Genomic DNA, 17,501 nt, shown 5'->3' with positions numbered 1-17,501 from the left:
CCTTCACTAGAGACACTATACCTCGACTCCCTCTAGCAATGATGCAATCAAGATGATCCAATTGTCTAGATGACCCGCGCCGCAGCTACTCCATACCCCCAAGTGTCCCCTTTTGATAGTTTACAAGGTGGTTGACGCCTATGAGGTATACGATTCTTGTCACCATTACCATCAAAAAGTTTGCTGACAACCCCTCGCAGCTCATGACTACACTCTCCTGTATATGAGAATACTGGCCCTCGGCGAAACCCCCATCATGCAGGACGACGACAATGCTGAGAACATGCAATTGCCTCCCCAGTACCCTGGCGATGACACGCGTCCGACAAGTAAGAAAGAACTTGCCGGATGGTATAGCTATGGTTGGGCGGCTGAGGTTTTTACAGTATGTGCCATGGGTATGGATCTCTCAAATAGATTCATGTCGCTTTCCCACCTTGACCAACGTCTCCTCCAGGGTCCTTTCTTCCCATTACGCTAGAGCAAATGGCACGGGACAGTGGGGTCCTTCTATCCGATAAGACGACCCCGTGTAGTGCAACATGGAAGACTCCACAGACATCTTCCCCTACAACAGCCCTTTGGAGTAGTCAGGCTCCACGGACGAGTCAATGTATCGTCTACATACTCGGTGCGGAAATTAACACGGCAAGCTTTGCCATGTATACCTTCTCCGTGAGTGTTTTGGTTCAAGCTATCTTGATCATATCCATGTCAGGCGCCGCGGATCATGGGAGTTATCGTAAAATGCTCCTTGTAACATGTGCCCTTATCGGCTCAATATCGACTATGCTGTTTCTTGCAGTTAAGCCCAATCTCTACATCCTCGCCGGGTTCTTTGCGGTAGTAGCAAACACGTGTTTTGGGGCGTCGTTTGTGCTTCTGAACTCGTTCCTGCCTCTATTGGTCCGCCACCACCCTTCTCTTCTTGCGAACTATCGTCAACCCGATCCTCCATCTGGGAACGGTGACACACTGTCTGACCCCAGAACTCGTCAGACTCAAGACGAGGTCAATGACACTACGCCGCTTCTCCGACCCGACAATGCAACTGCGAGGGATGCGATCCAGGCGCCTCCTTTGGATACATCCTTAGAACTGAAACTTTCGACGAAGATATCCTCCAACGGGATTGGTATTGGTTATATCGCTGCGGTAATCCTGCAAATCATCTGCATCCTGGTTGTGGTCAAGACGAACCAAACCACCTTTTCGCTGAGACTCGTCCTTTTCTTGATCGGTCTCTGGTGGTTTGTCTTCACCTTTCCCGCGGCACTGTGGCTAAGACCGCGTCCTGGCCCGCCCCTACAATATGCGCAAGATGGGAAACAACATCGTACGTGGTTCGGCTACATTGCATATGCTTGGAAATCCTTGGGCCGCACTGCCATGCGGACTCGGCACTTGAAAGACATCCTACTGTTCCTTGCATCTTGGTTTTTGCTTAGCGACGGCATTGCGACAGTTAGCGGAACGGCAGTCCTATTTGCCAAAACCCAGCTCGATATGGAGCCGGCGGCCTTGGGTATGATCAATGTGATTGCCATGGTCGCAGGCGTGTTTGGAGCGTTCTCTTGGAGTTATGTCTCCCGCATCCTTAATCTCCGCGCCTCGCAAACTATCATTGCTTGTATCCTTCTGTTCGAACTCGTGCCACTCTACGGCCTTTTGGGCTTCATCCCCGCGATCAAGAACTTGGGTTATCTCGGCCTCCAACAGCCGTGGGAGATGTTCCCTCTGAGCTTTGTGTACGGTCTCGTCATGGGCGGACTTTCATCGTATTGCCGCAGTTTCTTCGGCGAGTTGATTCCCCCTGGTTACGAGGCCGCTTTCTATGCTCTCTACGCGATTACGGATAAAGGTTCGAGCATTTTCGGGCCCGCCATTGTGGGAGCTATCACAGACCGGTATGGCGAAATCCGGCCGGCATTCGTGTTTCTGGCTGTGTTGATTATTCTTCCTTTGCCACTGATGCTTTTGGTGGATGTGGACCGAGGCAAAAGAGACGCCTGTGCGCTCTCCGCCGAGTTGGAGGACACGCGGAATGGAACCGTCGCCTAGGTACTTTGCCTGAGAAGAAGAGGCTTGAATTATGCAAGCGTTGTAATTGGACAACATGGCTATGTTAGTTGGGACCATATTGATATTGTTGGCAGTTTATTGCCAGGACCTGTTTATCGGAAGCTGCGCTTCAATACTATTGTTTAGGGTATGAGATTGAATGCAGGTAGGCATTCCGCATAACAAGTAATTTGATCCCATTTATGACCCACTTATGACTAAGCTGCAGACAATGGCAGGTGTGAGAAGACAATTACTGGGAGCATTCGAGCAGCTTGCCGAGTTTATATAGGTACGTATTTATGGGGCATGTCAGGAGAGATGATGACTCCTTGTTAACAAGGCGTGACCAAATATGCACGGAGGAAGGTCCGCCGCCTACACATGGTACCTTGCAGGATTGGTGCAAATTTGGTGGCAAGGGATGTATGTATACCAAACACCACGCGTTCATAATAAGGTAGTCAAAAAGATTGAAATTGTCGGACTTGAACCTGTATCTGGTGTATTCTGCTTTCGTGAATATATTTATATCAGATCTGACGGGCTGATCAAGACGACTAGTTTTCCAGGAATCTCGTAGCCACGTGAATGTCCATTGAGACGGTCCACTCGGCCTCCATAGGTTCACGAAGACAAAAAGGAAGCTCCAAAGGACAGTGGAAACGTGCTAGATGGATCTCATTCCCTAGAGTTGACCCAAAGCTAGGGACCTAGACTTATCGGTCAACTTTACCCCTTTGGTAGGACCCCTGGATACAGAGGGGAGATGATAGGTATGGAAAGATGTAGTAGATGGAGTGTCACACGAAGGAAGGGAATGATAGGTTTCATTAGGCCAAGTATGCAGTGATGAATAGATTAAATCTGACCGGTGACACCATGTCAAATAGTTCCTGCAATCTGGCCTGATCCGGAGGACTGAATCGCACGGGACTTGTGGGTTCCCTTCCAAAGGCATGTATGTTTCTTTTTCCAGGTAAGAAGCTGGATCTCACAATCCTGGGATCATCTCCTGCTCGTGTGGATGATGTCGATCCTCGTTCGCGCGGGTGGAGTCGACGATGGGGAGGACTGCAAAGGGCCATGGGAGAGACCCTCATATAAAAATAGAATTAAATGCCATATAGACTCGCAGCTCGTACCACGGTCATCCATCATTCGTCAATGGTGGTAGGCGGTGGTGGGTGTGAGGCTGACTGACACGGGAAAGAACAAACTGTCCTTAACGCGGCTTCCCCATACTTCTTCCACTACTTAAATCTCCACCCGGCCTTTCCTACCCACCCGTCTCCCTCCTCTAGCTGAGCTCTCCTCTCTTTTTACTTTCTCTTCTCCTCGGTGAGCTTGAGTCTGCCCTTCCCTTCCCTTCCCTTCTCATACATCTCAGGACGTTTGCCTGTGTTAAGGGATCTTGCGACCTTTTGTTTACCTTGTTCCTGTCGATCCCCTCACACCACCACCGCAACCATGCGTTCTTTTGCCCCTTTGGCCTTGAGCCTTCTGGGAGCCTCCGCCATCGTCTCTGCCGCTGATGCCGAGTCCGACGTCGTCTCCCTCACCAAGGATACCTTCAAGCCCTTCCTGGAAGAGCATGACCTCGTTCTCGCCGAGTTCTTCGCTCCCTGGTGTGGTCACTGCAAGGCCCTGGCCCCCAAGTACGAGGAGGCTGCCACCGAGCTGAAGGGGAAGAACATCCCTCTGGTCAAGGTCGACTGTACCGCCGAAGAGGATGTTTGCCGAGACCAGGGAGTCGAAGGCTACCCCACGATGAAGATCTTCCGTGGCCCCGACTCGAGCAAGCCCTACCAGGGAGCTCGTCAGGCTGATGCGTAAGTACTGCCTGTCATTCGGTCTGTTGTGCCTTGACTGACCCCGACGCTAGCATTGTTTCCTACATGGTTAAGCAGTCCCTTCCCGCCGTATCCCCCGTCACTGAGGAAAACTTGGAGGAGGTCAAGACTATGGACAAGATTGTTGTGATCGGATACATCGCTTCGGATGACAAGGCTACCAATGAGGCTTTCACCACCTTCGCTGAGGCCCAGCGGGACAACTACCTGTTCGCCGCTGCCAGCGATGAGGCCCTCGCCAAGGCGGAGGGTGTCAAGCAGCCTTCCGTTGTCCTCTACAAGGACTTCGACGAGAAGAAGACTGTTTACAAGGGAGATGTTGAGCAAGATGCTCTTCTGAGCTGGGTGAAGACTGCCAGCACCCCCCTGGTGGGTGAGATTGGTCCTGAGACTTACTCGGGCTACATGTCGGTAGGTGACCCCCCCAATCGGAGAATCTCCTCTTTGAGACGAAAAAGTTTCGCCCTAACTCAACTGCTCTAGGCCGGTATCCCTCTTGCCTACATCTTCGCCGAGACCAAGGAGGAGCGTGAGAAGTTCGCCGAGGAATTCAAGCCCATCGCTGAGAAGCACAAGGGTGCCATCAACATCGCCACTATCGATGCCGCCATGTTCGGCGCCCATGCCGGCAACCTCAACCTTGACCCTGAGACCTTCCCTGCCTTCGCCATCCAGGATCCCGCCAAGAACGCCAAGTACCCCTACGACCAGGCCAAAGAACTCAAGGCCAAGGACGTTGGCAAATTCATCAAGGATGTCCTTGATGGCAAGGTTGAGCCTAGCATCAAGTCGGAGCCCATCCCTGAGACTCAGGAGGGCCCCGTCACTGTGGTCGTCGCCCACTCTTACCAGGATGTTGTTATCAACAATGAGAAGGACGTTCTCCTTGAATTCTACGCCCCCTGGTGTGGTCACTGCAAGGCGTAAGTTGCCCATACCGAGACTCCATGTCCTCACAAGCTAATCACGTAACCTCCATTAGTTTGGCTCCCAAGTATGATGAACTTGCTGAGCTTTATGCCAAGAACGGTGATCTCTCCTCTAAGGTGACCATCGCCAAGATCGATGCCACTGCCAACGATGTCCCGGATTCCATCACTGGCTTCCCTACCATCAAGCTCTACCCCGCGGGATCGAAGGACTCCCCCGTTGAGTATTCTGGCTCTCGCACCGTCGAAGACCTGGCCAACTTTATCAAGGAGAACGGCAAGCACAAGGTGGATGCTATGGAGGCCCCCGCCAAGGAGGCTGAGAGCTCCAGCGCGGCCGCCGAAACCCCGTCTGAATCTGCCGAGTCGGAAGCTCCTGCCGCTACGGGCGAGGAGAAGGCGGATCACGATGAGCTGTAAACTCGGATAATTTTAAAGATATGATTTGTTTATTCAAACTGACGTGTTTCATTAATCCATTATATGAGCAACTGAACTTGTAATTCAACCCATATTTGAGCGCGTGAATTGCGATGCGGCTTTGTTGGTGGGTGGAAACGAGCCCGTTTGCATTTCAAGGTTCTGTAGGCGTAGGATGGCTGTCAATGTAGCCTCAACTCCAGCGTGTAAAGCCGAGATGTCGAGTTCGACAGGCCCCTGAAATCCGTTGCTTAAAGTGGTCGGCTTAGTTGTAACCACGCCGATGATTATCGGACGGTACTAATATTGATGGCGAGAAACTAATTCCACTTGATTTTAAAGTACTGTATTAAAAAGAAGCCCCCAAAGTGATCGAAAACGAGCTGTCTGCACCGATTGGTATCAACGCTGATTCTATGGGAAGCTGTGTCTGAAACCCCAACGCCGTCTCACAAAAGAAACCGAAAGAGATCATACAATAACCGAAAGTAGTTATCATAACAAAAATACAGGTTCGAACCGGGATTTTATCATGGAAGGGGACGCACGAAGCCGACCAGATTTGGTTTAATCTGTCCCCTCGGCAGCTGCCAAAGCCTCAAGGGCATCGGCATCATCGAATTCATCAGCAGCCGACGTTGATTTGGCGCTCTTTGCAGCGTCGTCCTTTCCGGGTGCAGTGACCGTTGGCTTTGCGGACGAAGCCTTCGACGCATTGTCTGCCGAGGAAGACTGAATCGGGGTCAAAGGGTTAGGCGGATTTGCTTTCGATGTGAGGCTCCAGTCGATTATTTCGTCCGGACCGTAGCGGGAAGCCAGCCACTCGTTGCATTTTTTGAAATGTCCGTTGTTGAACTGGTGGGCATGCAGATTAGCTCGGCTCAATTGGTAAGAAGACAGTGAGGCCAGGAAATTGCGAAGCGACTTACGAATCCTCTATGGGCACTCAACGGACTGGGATGGACCGATTGTAGCACGAGATGTTTCTCCCGGTTGATATCCGCAACCCGCTTACCGGCGGGTGCGCCCCAGGCAAGGAAGACAACGCCACGAGAGCGCACCCGTGCGACAATTTCCAGAGCCTTCTGAGTCAAGCGTTCCCAGCCTTTGTTTGAATGGCTAGCGGCCTGATGGGCCCGAACTGTCAAACAGGTGTTTAGCATCAGGACTCCGCGCTCAGCCCAGGGCGTCAGAAGGCCACCTTTGTTGGGCGGACGCTGGAAGGATGGATAGTCGTTTTGGATGCCGGTGAAGATGTTGACGAGAGAGGGAGGCGCTGGCGTGGGAGGGCGAACGGAGAAGGCCAGACCATGGGCCTGGTTGTGATTATGGTAGGGATCTTGTCCCACGATGACTACCTTGACGGTGTGGAGGGGCGTGTGTCGTGTCCTGCGGAGCGCGGTCAGGGGAAGGCTCCAACAAAGGGGAGGGAGGGATTCGTACCAGGAGTAAATATCGTTTTCGGGAGGAAAGACCTTTTCACCGGCCTGCTTCTCCTTCTGCAGAAAACGCTTCAGGTTTAGGAACTCCGGCTTCACAAGCTCCTCCTTGAGCTGTGCCAGCCAGCTCGGGTCCATGGTGTCTATCTCGAGTTGGAGCAGCTCCTTCTGCTCGGCGGTCAACGAGGCCACCCATTTCTCCTTGTTGAAGTTCGAAGAGGCCGTCGAGGATCGCGCGGCTCCCGGTGCGGCCTTGGGGGCACCGAAGAACGACGTGATGCTGCCATTAGCCTTGGGTTTCTTCGCATCGGCCGCTGGGGTCGACAGGTGGTTAGCATCGCGCTTGAGGCTGTTCGGGCTGACCATGTTGGGCGACTGAGGGGGGTCTGGTTGGATGATGGAAGAAGAGACAATGGGGAGGACGCAGCAGACAGACTCACCCCGAGTGAAGCAACGATAGACCGTGCCGGCGAGCATGGAGAAGGCACCTGGACGCGTCGGCGACGTTGCGCGACGAGACGCGTTGTGGAGGAGGAAATCCATTCAGTTGCCGTATTTGTCCTAGCCCGGTGGGTCCGTCACCTTCTCGCTGACTTCATCGGCCGTCGAGAGTTCCTGCAATCAACAGCTGCAGGTGCGCGATGACCAGGCAAACATGGACGTCTGACGGCGGTTTCTGATCCTTGCGGTATTTGGTTCTGCGTGGAGTTTCAGATGATGACGCCCCCCGTGCCTGTCCTCCCATCGAGTCAATCAATCGTTGCGAGATGGAGCTTACCTGGCTCGCTGATACGCCTCAGTCTCGGGGTCGAACGAGAGCCCTGAGAGCATGTCCCCAGTGCCAACGAAGAAAGGTGAGGCTTCTTCTCTCGAGATATCGAGTTTTTCGAGGTCTGACCAACATAGAAACGGTGTCGCCATCTTGGCACCGGAAGCAACCCTCTCCAGAACCAGCCCGGTCTAACCCGTCCGCTCCAACAAAACAACGTCCCTAGTCCCGCCGGCCATGTATCGCAAGGGAAAAGTCCTTGGACGCCCAGTCATCCATCCCCAGATGCCTCTCGGACGGAACGCTTTGTGGGGGACCTTAACCCAGAGTCGGTAATTCGTGAGAAACTTGGCGGCGCCGCTGATACCCAGCTTCGGAATCGAATTGGGCTCTGGATCAGTTCATCGGACGCGGAAAATGGCGAAGGGGGTCGTGATGGGCTCTCTTCTATGGCCAATTCATTTGCAGGCCGAGAGTCAGAGTCGGCCGCAGCTGTGTTGCAACAGCGGTATGCATCTGCTATGAGAGCATGCGAGCGTATGCCTTCTTCGACGCTGGGTCGATTGATTCCCATCTACTTCTCCAGAGTTAATCACATTCTCCCGCTTGTCGACAAGGAATCTCTACTTCGCGCCCAATCGGAGGGTTTGGCCTCGGTCCTTCTCGAGAGAGCTATCTGTCTCGTTGCGGCAAAGGATCCATCGGCTACTTCTTCCCTTCGCCTCACTCCCGATGGTCCTCTCATGACCCCGCGTCAGTTCTGTTCGGATCTCTACAAAGGTTTAGTGGTCGCTATCAACGAGGGACTTGAGCCTGATCGCACTACCCGCATCCGTATCTTGGCTCTGCTGTCATTGCATTGTGAAGGCTACGAGGGTGCGGAGGCAGCTTCAATGCATCTTTGTCATGCTATCCACCAAGCCCAGACCGCTGGCCTACATCTTGAACGTCCCGGTCGGGTACCGGGCGATTCTTTATCGGACCTCTTCTGGTGTTTATGGACTCTGGACAAGATGCATGCTTGCATAGGTGGCCGGCCGGTTCTTCTTGCGGACCGCGACATTGGGATCGAGAAGCCCGATGTTCGGTCTTCCCGTTCTCGGACTGCCTTCGATATCTGGTTCAACATTTCCAACCTGCTTTCCCGGGTGATATCTTTCTATCGACCTAGTGCCGATAATACCCTTGGGTGGGAAGCCGACTTTCCCACCTTCGAGGAAATCATTGGAGACAATATACGAGACGATCTGGATTATGCAACGCTTGGTGAGTTTGTGCGTTTGGCGACATCTTCCGCCAGACTAACGGTATTTGTAGGCCTTTTGGAGCTGTTCTATCATGCTGTTGGTATCCTCTCGTGTCGATATAAGCTGACGGATCGCCCGGATGGATCGAAGCCTTCCTACATCCGCCAGGGACTGGCCGCTATTCGGATACACTCCATCGTTGCCACCGAATGCCCACAGGCCCTCCCCCCTCTTCCGATCGTCCCTTACGCACTTGCTCTTTCTATGGGCGTCTCGTATCAGCAATTTCGTTCGAGTAAGCTTATCACCCATTTCGAACGAGCAAAGGCCAGCCTGGAAGCGTGCTGTACACTCTTGGAGAATCTTGGTGTCTACTGGTACTCGGCGGAAGCGATGGCCCGATTGGGTCGAAAGGCATTGCACCAGATTGAGGAAGTGAAACCCGGGTCGGGACGACATGGCGCAGAGTTCGGACAACAACCAACGTCATCTGAACAGCTGCCTATGATCGATTCGACTCTTCCAGTTAATGCGGCGCCTAACACCCAGGCCTCCCGCCGCACAGACGATCAGCGACCTTTCGGCAATGCGCCATCGACCACGGCTTCAATGGAGACACCCCCCATGCCGGCATCTCTGACCCCTCAGACTGCTACCGGATTTCCGCCGTCCGAGATGGATGGGTTTGCGGATATCGATATGCTTTTCGGGGATTTCCTGGACTTGTCTTTACCCACGAATTTCTGGGACCCTGTCTTTTACAATCAAGATCAAAGTGGGATATGACGATCGATTTCCCCTTCGTATCGCAGTACTTTGTGTGCTAAATAAAGAACCTCGTGGAGGAAAAGTACTCCGTATCATGTTGGCGTCGAGGGTGGTTCTCATTCGCCGAGGAAATACGTGGTCGTGCCGGAGCGGCCGGACTGTCGATCCTCATCAACCCAAGCGACCCTTCGGATGGACTGCCCCCAGGTCAACCTTGGGTTGAACAAGGTGAAGTGGGGGGACGGCTCGATGACAAGGGTCATCGCTGTCCTGGTCAGGACATGTTGGAAATCGTGGACATCGCTGTAATGGTGTCTCAACCTTAACGCACCGAAAATCCACCAGGCTGGTGGAGCCCACGACGATAACGACGATGGTTCTGGACCACGAGGATGGTTGATCTGATCCCGATCTAAAATAAATGAATGATTCCTTAGCCCGGATTTTAGTTTAGTATTTTTTTTTTGGCCCTCACACAGTGCTCTCCATTTCTAATCGCCACATAAATCTGCATTTCCCTGCATACATCCAGCAGCAGTTTACTCTGCTCCATCCGAAACATCCTTCATCATTGGACATCTGGCTTCCCCTGACGGCTCCATCCGAGGTCGGTCCTTGAAATAACTCGGTCCACGTTTCTTTGTCCGTGAGCTACGCAGTACCTACGCATTACTAGCTTCTCACTTTGTTTCAGATCCAGTTCGAAGCTCCACTCGCCTTCTGCTCCACAGCCGCCACGCCCGTTACGCAGTACGCACTTTGCTGGAATAGCAGTCTTTATCTTCGTCATTGATCGCATGTGCTGGATGGAGTAGTTGCCTTGCAACCCTCCCATCCCATCAACGTTGGTGTTTAATTGTGGTGGGGACTCTAAACCCAGCTTCTTCCCGACGCTAGCATTCCAAGTAAGCACCCCGTATATACATGCGCGCTTTTTTTCTCTCTCGCCCCATTTCTGACTGTCGCGAAGCTCGATGGCGCGGGAATCTTTCCCCTGGCCCATACCTCTCGTCTAGCAGTACCTCTTGCATGGTTACATTGCCATGTACAGCTAAGGGCTGAAATCCAAGGCTCTGTTCTTTGGGACCATCATCGCACCGTCTCCCATGGCTCCCCTATCTGAAGATCCAACGAACGCGGTGTCCCCCGCCGAGAATCCCACCGAGGGGGATGGTTCGCTTTCTACGGTAAAAATTACCCCGCGAGTCCCGGTTCACCCGATCTCCCAGCTACAAGGTCCCTTCGAAGAGTCGATCCTCGAGACACTGGAAGATGTGAAGGAGGAATGGGAGATAATTATTGACGCTCAGTCCCGGCGGAGGGATTTGCTCGAGAACCCGATATATGTGCGACTCTGTGGCCGAAAATGGAGGCAACGACATGGCGAAAGGTAAGCACTCGAAGATACACCCGTGGCGCAACAGAAGCGCTAACCAGACTGGTGCAGATACCATCCATTTTGGAAGGTCACCGCTCAGATGTCGTTCGGCATCAATCTGCTTGTCAAAGAGTTAGCCAAATCAGACGCGGGGGTCTTGAAGATACTCCAATGCCATGTGGACGAGATGGATGGGTTCCTCGGGCGGACCACCGAGGACTTCCTGATCATCCAGATTGACGTCCGCACTCGAATTCAATACTTGAGTCTTCCCCTTGAGAACCTCGATGTATTCGATGAGATGCTGGAAGACCGCAACTTCCGCATATCCATGATCGATTACAATGACAAGATTGAACACGCCATTTCACGTTTTACCACATCCATTCAAGACACTCTCAAAGACTTGCAGAAAGGCAGAGAGGCCATCGGTGCTCTATGGCAATATCTCAAACAGTCCGCAGTGGACAACGCACCGCTGTCTAGTCATTTGATTGCCATCTATAATGCCATGTTAGCAAACACAGAAGGGTGGAACACGGCATTCTCCAAGCTCCAGCGGAAAGGTATCGCTCTGCAAGCCGCGCTCTCTCAACTAGGCCTCGCTATCACTGAGATGCAACGACGGGTTGGCATAGCGAGTAGGAAAGAAGTGGTGAGTAGGATTGCATACTCGACGTGTCACTTCTGGCGAAAGCCTGAGGGCTAACACGCAAATAGGTATCTTTTCTGCACACCCCAAGCGTACCTCAACGAGCTTCGTCACTTCGACAGCGACTATTGGAGAAAGGACGGTCGATCAAGAGCCCAGGATATCCGGCCTCCGAGAAACCACTGCCCAGCGATCCAAACCCTCTAGGCCCTCCATATACGCCACCTCCACCCAGGGTGAGAGAACCCCGGCGGCTTACCCAGAAGAGTGTTCCGAATCTCAGGGCATCGAGAAGGTTGTTCAGTCGCGACGAACAAAGCGCTCCGGACCGGACAAAACCCGCAGACAGGGCGGAGGACAGCTTGAATCCAATCCCATCTGTGCCAAAACTACATCGGCGCCTGAGCAGGCGATTTTCCAAGGCAAGATTATCCACGAAGAAATCATTCTCCGATATTCGGCCTGCTACAGCACCTACCCGAGTAACCAAGTCTCATAGCATCTCCGTGGAACAGACGACCTTCCACAAAGATAAAAAGGAGCCTACAGCATCACCCGCGCTTTCTCGAAAAGACCGACCTTCAACATCTCAGGCACCGAGGAAACCCGAGACCATGAAATCACAGCTCCTACACCATATCAGATCGGATCGAGTTATCGACGCGTGGGAAAGCACAACACAGAAAAAGATTAGTCGCCGTATCTCGCAGAAGAAAAAAGACGCACCATGGAGCAAATTCCGAGCAAAGACGGCGAACGTCCCCGGTTCCGCAGGGGACCTGCAGACGAAGCTTTTTGAAGAAGACCTCGAACGACAGATGACCTGGCTACAGGAGGAAAGCGAAGCATTGAATACGTATTCCTTGAAACCAAAACGCGACGTTGCCCCTCGAATACATGTGCTCTCCGTCCATATGACGTTAGCTCAGGAGTCGGAACTGGAAGGGAAGGACGATGGTGCTGCTAAGCATGAAGAAAAGAACGACGATGATGCGCAGTCAATCATAACCGCCCTTCCTTCGGTGCCTCCCGTAAGTGATCAGCCGGTGGCTATGTTTGACGATGGCTAACGGCGACAGGTTGTTGGTCCTCTCCCACAGACGCCCAGATCGTTTAAGCGATGAGCGGGTACATTATAGATGAATGTTCACTGGATCGCTGGATTGTGGAACAATTCAGCCTACCTTCTATTGTGCGAACGAGCAAAGGCTACCTATAAATATCTGGTCGCATTGTGTACAGAGCGGAATATACGCGCAAGTCTCTCCACAGGTTGTCAGAGAACACTACGCATATTCCCAGACATTTCTCTTCAATTGCCCTCACGGTCAGGGCTATTCCTTCTTGCGCATTGTCTGCTATATATTAATCATTTACGTGTCACGGAAGTCGTTCATAGATATCGAATAAACTTTGAATCCATCGCTGCAATCCTTGGAGTGCCGCGCCATGTACTCGGTTTCCCATCCAGCTCACTCCTAGATGGTGCGGCCGTTACTTTCATCGCAGGCAGTATAATGCTGTAGGGCCAAATGTAGACAGCTTTTGTTGGTGATGCAGCTATGTAGCATATGTGAGGTCCTCCAATCACTCTATATACGTAGGTCGGTAGGTAGGTAGTAAAGTATCCTCCCGGTGGGGAGGACGAAGCCCTCCTCTCTAGGGCCCGTTTGGGCATGAGGACGAGCTAAGCTAGGGCTACAGGCCTTAGACTATATACAAGAAAATTCCAGCTGGCCAGTTAGTTGCCTAGAGAGCTCTTGCGTAGTGCTAGATCCTTAGGGATCAGGCTTGTACACGCTAGCCCCACCTGTGGCTGGCGGCACGAGTGTTTTGTACTCTATATATGTACTTACAACGAAGAGAGAGTATTGGATGCTATATTCGCCCATATATTAGCTTTGTTGGATGTGTTCATGCTCGTTGTCGATTCTCGAGATACGTGTATAATCTCGATCTCATTATATTAAAGATTACCAGACAGAATTATAGGACTAATCACATGCCCCTTTCATCAAGGGCCCGACGCAGGACCTTCTGGAACGCAAAGACATGTTCGGGCCCAATCATACTATAGTGCTCGCCCGGGACATCATGGAACCGCACATCAGCCCGAGTAAAATCATCCCACTTGCTCAAATGTGTATGTCGCCATTCATCCTTCGACGCTGCAGCAATGGCCAGTGGAATCGAGAAAAATACGTCCATTGCTGCTACACACCCCGCCGGGTCATATTCGCCTGCAATCCGATGCAATTCGTAAGCCACATCGGCCCAGCGAGACAAGAATGGCCTATTGAGTGACAGCTGAGCGTAGCGGTCCTTATTCGCTTCGCGGATAATTGAGTCCATAATGGCATCCTGACTCAACCCATCCAGTTCGACCGCGAGCTCACGTGACCGTTCCTGCGTCACCAAGTCCAAGAAATATGCAAGGTGGAGAAGGCATTCTTTCCAATCGAGCTCGCGCATGCGCATCTTAATATGTGGCGGTAAGTTGAATGATCCGATGAATCGTACTTCATCGCCATTCAGCTCGAGTTTCTTGGCAACTTCAAACGCCATCATGGATCCGTAGCAATAGCCAGCTAGTGCGTATGGTCCATGTGGCTGCTTAGACTTGATACCGTTGTAGTAAGAGGTCACTGCCTCTTCAATAGAGCCAAACGGCTCCTCGCCCTCGTTAAATCCGCGCGCACGGAGGGCGTAGACAGGTCGATCGGTAATGAACTTCGCTAGATTGATAAAGACTAGGACTTCGCCGGCTCCGGGGTGCACAAGCCAGATAGGCTTTTTATTACCATGGCTCTGGAGCGTCACAACAGGATTGTACTCTTTCTTGTGGTAATCCAACGCTTTTGCCAGCTCACGAACCGTTGTGTTTTCCAAGAGTGTAATAAGAGGAATCGTGGTATCTGCGAGTCCGAGATATTGTTCAATATCTCGCTTCAGATTAATAAGGGTGATAGAGTCAATGCCAACATCGAAAATCGGGGTTTGCACATCGAAGTCGTCTCCGGATATGTTAAGTGACTTCAAAAATGTCTGTAGAAGCCCCATCTCTAAGTCATTGGCAGGGCTTGCTCGCGTAGATTCGCGGTGCTGCATAATAAGCTGTCGGTTTAAGTCTTCATACTCTCGGTATTCGCCTCGCTCGTAGGCAGCTTTAATCTTGCTCCGCGAGAGCTTGCCTAGCGCTGATTTCTGCAACAGATCGTGATTAAGCGGAATAATGCAAGGTCGAGAGCCAGTAGACATAAGAACAGCCTTGGAGATAGCGTCTGCCGTTGCAACTCGGGCTGAAATGTCGTCTGGGCTAAAGGCAGGCAGGTAGACAAGAATAATCTTTTCCGTCTCGGCGCCTGGTGGAAGAGAGGAAAAGCAGCAGGTAAAACTGCGGGTCAATCCCTGAATGTTGCTAGTATGCTCTTCCACAGCGGTTTCAATCTCGTGTGGGCTGTATTTGACGCCGTTAATGATCATAGTCTCTTTGGCACGGCCACCTAGAATGAGGTTTCCATCATTATCCAGCCAGCCATAATCGCCGGTCTTGAACCAGCCGTCGATGGTAAATGACTCCTGGGTAGCAGCTGGATTATTGAGATATTTTTTGAAAACCACTGGCCCTGTGACCTCCAAGCTGCCTATCTCCCCAGTTGGCAACGGATTACCCAGCTTATCGGTCACTCGCATGGAGATGCCTGGCATGCAAGCGCCTATCGAAGTATACTCAAGCGAATGCATCTTATCATACTGGGGACAGTTTGTATTGAAGATCGCGCCCGCACAGGTCTCGGTCATGCCGAAGCCAGGCACAATAACGTTGTGGGGAGCTCCGAACCTTTTAAGTAGCTGTGAGAGCTCGTCGCAGGTTTTGGTTAGGTTTGCTTCCCCTCCAGACGCTATATAACGGAGGCTGGACAGGTCCCAATGTTTTGTCAAGCGATCATTTGCTGATAGAGCATCCCGTATTTTAGCAAGGAAGAAGTTTGGTGCGAAGGTGCGCGAAACTCGATGGGTATCCAGCAGATCCAGAAAGAATGTCGGGTCAGATAAGACATCAGGCCCATGAACATGCACCTGGTCCATGTTGGCATACAATGCTTGAAGATGGATCTCGATGATTGCCGCGACATGATCGAGTCCGACCCAGTTCAGAAATGACGACTGCTCCGGCAATGGAATAACGGAGAGCTTTCCAGCTATAGCTGAAAGAATCTGGATGTGGCTTAAACAGACGGCCTTTGATTTTCCGGTACTGCCGGAAGTAAACAACAGGACGGCATCGTCCCGCGGTATACTGGCCTGCATATTAACTGATGACAGTGGTATCTTCTCCCAATCCAGGGTCTCAACGGGAACTGGACAGACAACATCCTGGCCAGCAAACTCGGCTAAGAGGGTCTCGCTAGTCAAGCACCAGTCGGTCATGAGTGTGGAGGAGAGATGCTCGAGATGGGCAGCCCGCTGCAGTGGATCATTCGAAAATGCAGTGGTGATCGCAGGTACACCACTAGCGAACAGCACCGCCCAGAACCAGATTATGTTGTCAAGGTGGTTGTTGAAGTGGATCAAGATTGGAGCTCCGGGAGTATAATTCTCATGATTGCGCACTACCACCGAGGCTTTCGAGGCAATCTCAAAGAGCTGTCGGTAGGTGTACGTTGTGGGGCTTTTGGAGTTGCCCTGGGGGTATATGATGATCCGGCCACCAGCATTTCTGGCGGCGGCCGTTTCGAGGAGCGTGTGAACAAGTGTGGACATGATAGAGGAGGTGGAAGCTTGAACTCGTAGACTTTGACACAGAATACTACTTGGAGACTTGTCATTTCAGATCAGAGACTACGAAGGATACTCTGGCCGGCTTTAAAGCACTTTCGTATAACAATTGCTATCATATTGCTATCGACGAGGTCCAGACAATCCTGGGTCATGGCTTTGGTCGTCCTAGCTCTAGACCATGCGATAATTTACATTGCCACTGGATCACTATGGTCAATTGAACCTAATCGCGGACTACTTGAAAGGTTAGTTATATACAGAAAAGAGCCACGGATCTGATGCTCGCATTATTGTGTCAGGATGTCCATAGTGATGATATCATGTTAAGAGATACAGAATCCCAATGAGTACGGGGAGATGTCTTCTAAGCACATACTGTGAGATTGCTTTCCAAATGAAGTTAGTTACCCTGTTGGAGTATTGCATGACCGGAAGGGACCTTCTAATAATCATTCAGTGAGATGAGAGAATTGCTAGCTCGGTAAGACATATCATCTCAGTAAGACATGTGAGCTCAGTAAGCCGTGTAATAATGCTAGCTCAGTAAGACATGTCCAGCCTTATTCAAGTTCAGATATTAGATACGATAGGCTCAATTCATCCTGGTATCCTTGGATCGTAGAAACACGAACGCACCAGAGAAAATTTCACTTTGATCATCGTTTCCAGCAGTTCAAAACATCTTTTTTGTCACCTGCTCTGCTTATAGTTTCACTAATTCTTGAGACGAGATCAATCCCTACCTACTTTTGGTAGCTGCAGCAACGAAAAGCAAAAAGTAGCTCCTGAATTAGGTTGAGAGAAATGGAAAGTGGAGTCCGGTGCGAAGATCATGGTTCATGACAAGCTACACAGCCATACCAATTGAAAGTTAAAAAGACTAAAGATAACCGTTTCTAGACAACGGTTGGTATGAGAACAAAATGACCTGCCGGATCTGGTCTATCTGCAATTCTTCCTGGCAACGTGCTTGACCCTATGGAATGCGAGTACGAATCTATAAAAGCTACCTGTAAGTGTAGGTCCCCACGGATCGTGATATTTCCGTGGTCCCATCAAGAGGAAAACCGGTTGTGACGTACATTATTCAATAAGGACATTGACAAGCTTTCGCGATGCGATTGCTAGAGACTTTGTCGCTCCTCGTGATCTTGGGAAGCCATAGTTCGGCTTACTGGCTACCTTACCTACCTTGGGGGTGGA

General features: G+C 51.5%; 6 protein-coding genes across 6 annotated transcripts; 4 read left to right on the top strand and 2 right to left on the bottom strand.

Annotated features, from left to right (window-relative positions):
• Positions 1–89: 89 nt before the first annotated feature.
• On the top strand, positions 90–2,420 carry BDV59DRAFT_104967 (MFS transporter). Its single transcript, XM_073686509.1, has 6 exons — positions 90–145; positions 201–398; positions 458–2,103; positions 2,157–2,227; positions 2,291–2,353; positions 2,405–2,420. The coding sequence occupies exons 2-3, from the start codon at positions 224–226 to the stop codon at positions 2,059–2,061; spliced, it is 1,779 nt and encodes a 592-aa protein (XP_073544486.1). The 5' UTR covers positions 90–145; positions 201–223; the 3' UTR covers positions 2,062–2,103; positions 2,157–2,227; positions 2,291–2,353; positions 2,405–2,420.
• An 896-nt stretch (positions 2,421–3,316) lies between these two features.
• pdiA (protein disulfide isomerase PDI1) lies at positions 3,317–5,394 on the top strand. Its single transcript, XM_073690958.1, has 5 exons — positions 3,317–3,402; positions 3,452–3,893; positions 3,947–4,325; positions 4,398–4,837; positions 4,897–5,394. Exons 2-5 carry the CDS (start codon positions 3,532–3,534, stop codon positions 5,261–5,263), a joined length of 1,548 nt encoding a protein of 515 aa, XP_073544485.1. The 5' UTR covers positions 3,317–3,402; positions 3,452–3,531; the 3' UTR covers positions 5,264–5,394.
• Positions 5,395–5,830: 436 nt separating this feature from the next.
• On the bottom strand, positions 5,831–7,068 carry BDV59DRAFT_195525 (uracil-DNA glycosylase; the record flags this gene model as incomplete). The annotated part of the gene is made up of 3 exons (XM_073692585.1): positions 5,831–6,118; positions 6,193–6,652; positions 6,707–7,068. The coding sequence occupies 3 exons, from the start codon at positions 7,066–7,068 to the stop codon at positions 5,831–5,833; spliced, it is 1,110 nt and encodes a 369-aa protein (XP_073544484.1).
• A 259-nt stretch (positions 7,069–7,327) lies between these two features.
• On the top strand, positions 7,328–9,956 carry BDV59DRAFT_186052 (transcription factor domain-containing protein). Its single transcript, XM_073690957.1, has 3 exons — positions 7,328–7,556; positions 7,609–8,737; positions 8,789–9,956. The coding sequence occupies exons 1-3, from the start codon at positions 7,470–7,472 to the stop codon at positions 9,502–9,504; spliced, it is 1,932 nt and encodes a 643-aa protein (XP_073544483.1). The 5' UTR covers positions 7,328–7,469; the 3' UTR covers positions 9,505–9,956.
• Positions 9,957–10,065: 109 nt separating this feature from the next.
• On the top strand, positions 10,066–13,008 carry BDV59DRAFT_186050 (uncharacterized protein). The gene is made up of 6 exons (XM_073690956.1): positions 10,066–10,128; positions 10,181–10,391; positions 10,457–10,876; positions 10,934–11,519; positions 11,585–12,547; positions 12,596–13,008. Exons 3-6 carry the CDS (start codon positions 10,593–10,595, stop codon positions 12,638–12,640), a joined length of 1,878 nt encoding a protein of 625 aa, XP_073544482.1. The 5' UTR covers positions 10,066–10,128; positions 10,181–10,391; positions 10,457–10,592; the 3' UTR covers positions 12,641–13,008.
• Positions 13,009–13,514: 506 nt separating this feature from the next.
• BDV59DRAFT_195522 (non-ribosomal peptide synthetase) lies at positions 13,515–16,280 on the bottom strand (the record flags this gene model as incomplete). Its single annotated transcript, XM_073692584.1, has 3 exons — positions 13,515–14,195; positions 14,391–14,595; positions 14,728–16,280. The coding sequence occupies 3 exons, from the start codon at positions 16,278–16,280 to the stop codon at positions 13,515–13,517; spliced, it is 2,439 nt and encodes an 812-aa protein (XP_073544481.1).
• Positions 16,281–17,501: the final 1,221 nt, after the last annotated feature.

This window comes from Aspergillus ambiguus (assembly GCF_047715705.1).
Source record: "Aspergillus ambiguus strain CBS 117.58 unplaced genomic scaffold BDV59scaffold_39, whole genome shotgun sequence".
In the NCBI taxonomy this organism is placed as follows: Eukaryota; Fungi; Ascomycota; class Eurotiomycetes; order Eurotiales; family Aspergillaceae; genus Aspergillus; species Aspergillus ambiguus.
This window is presented reverse-complemented; position numbering and strand designations above follow the sequence as displayed.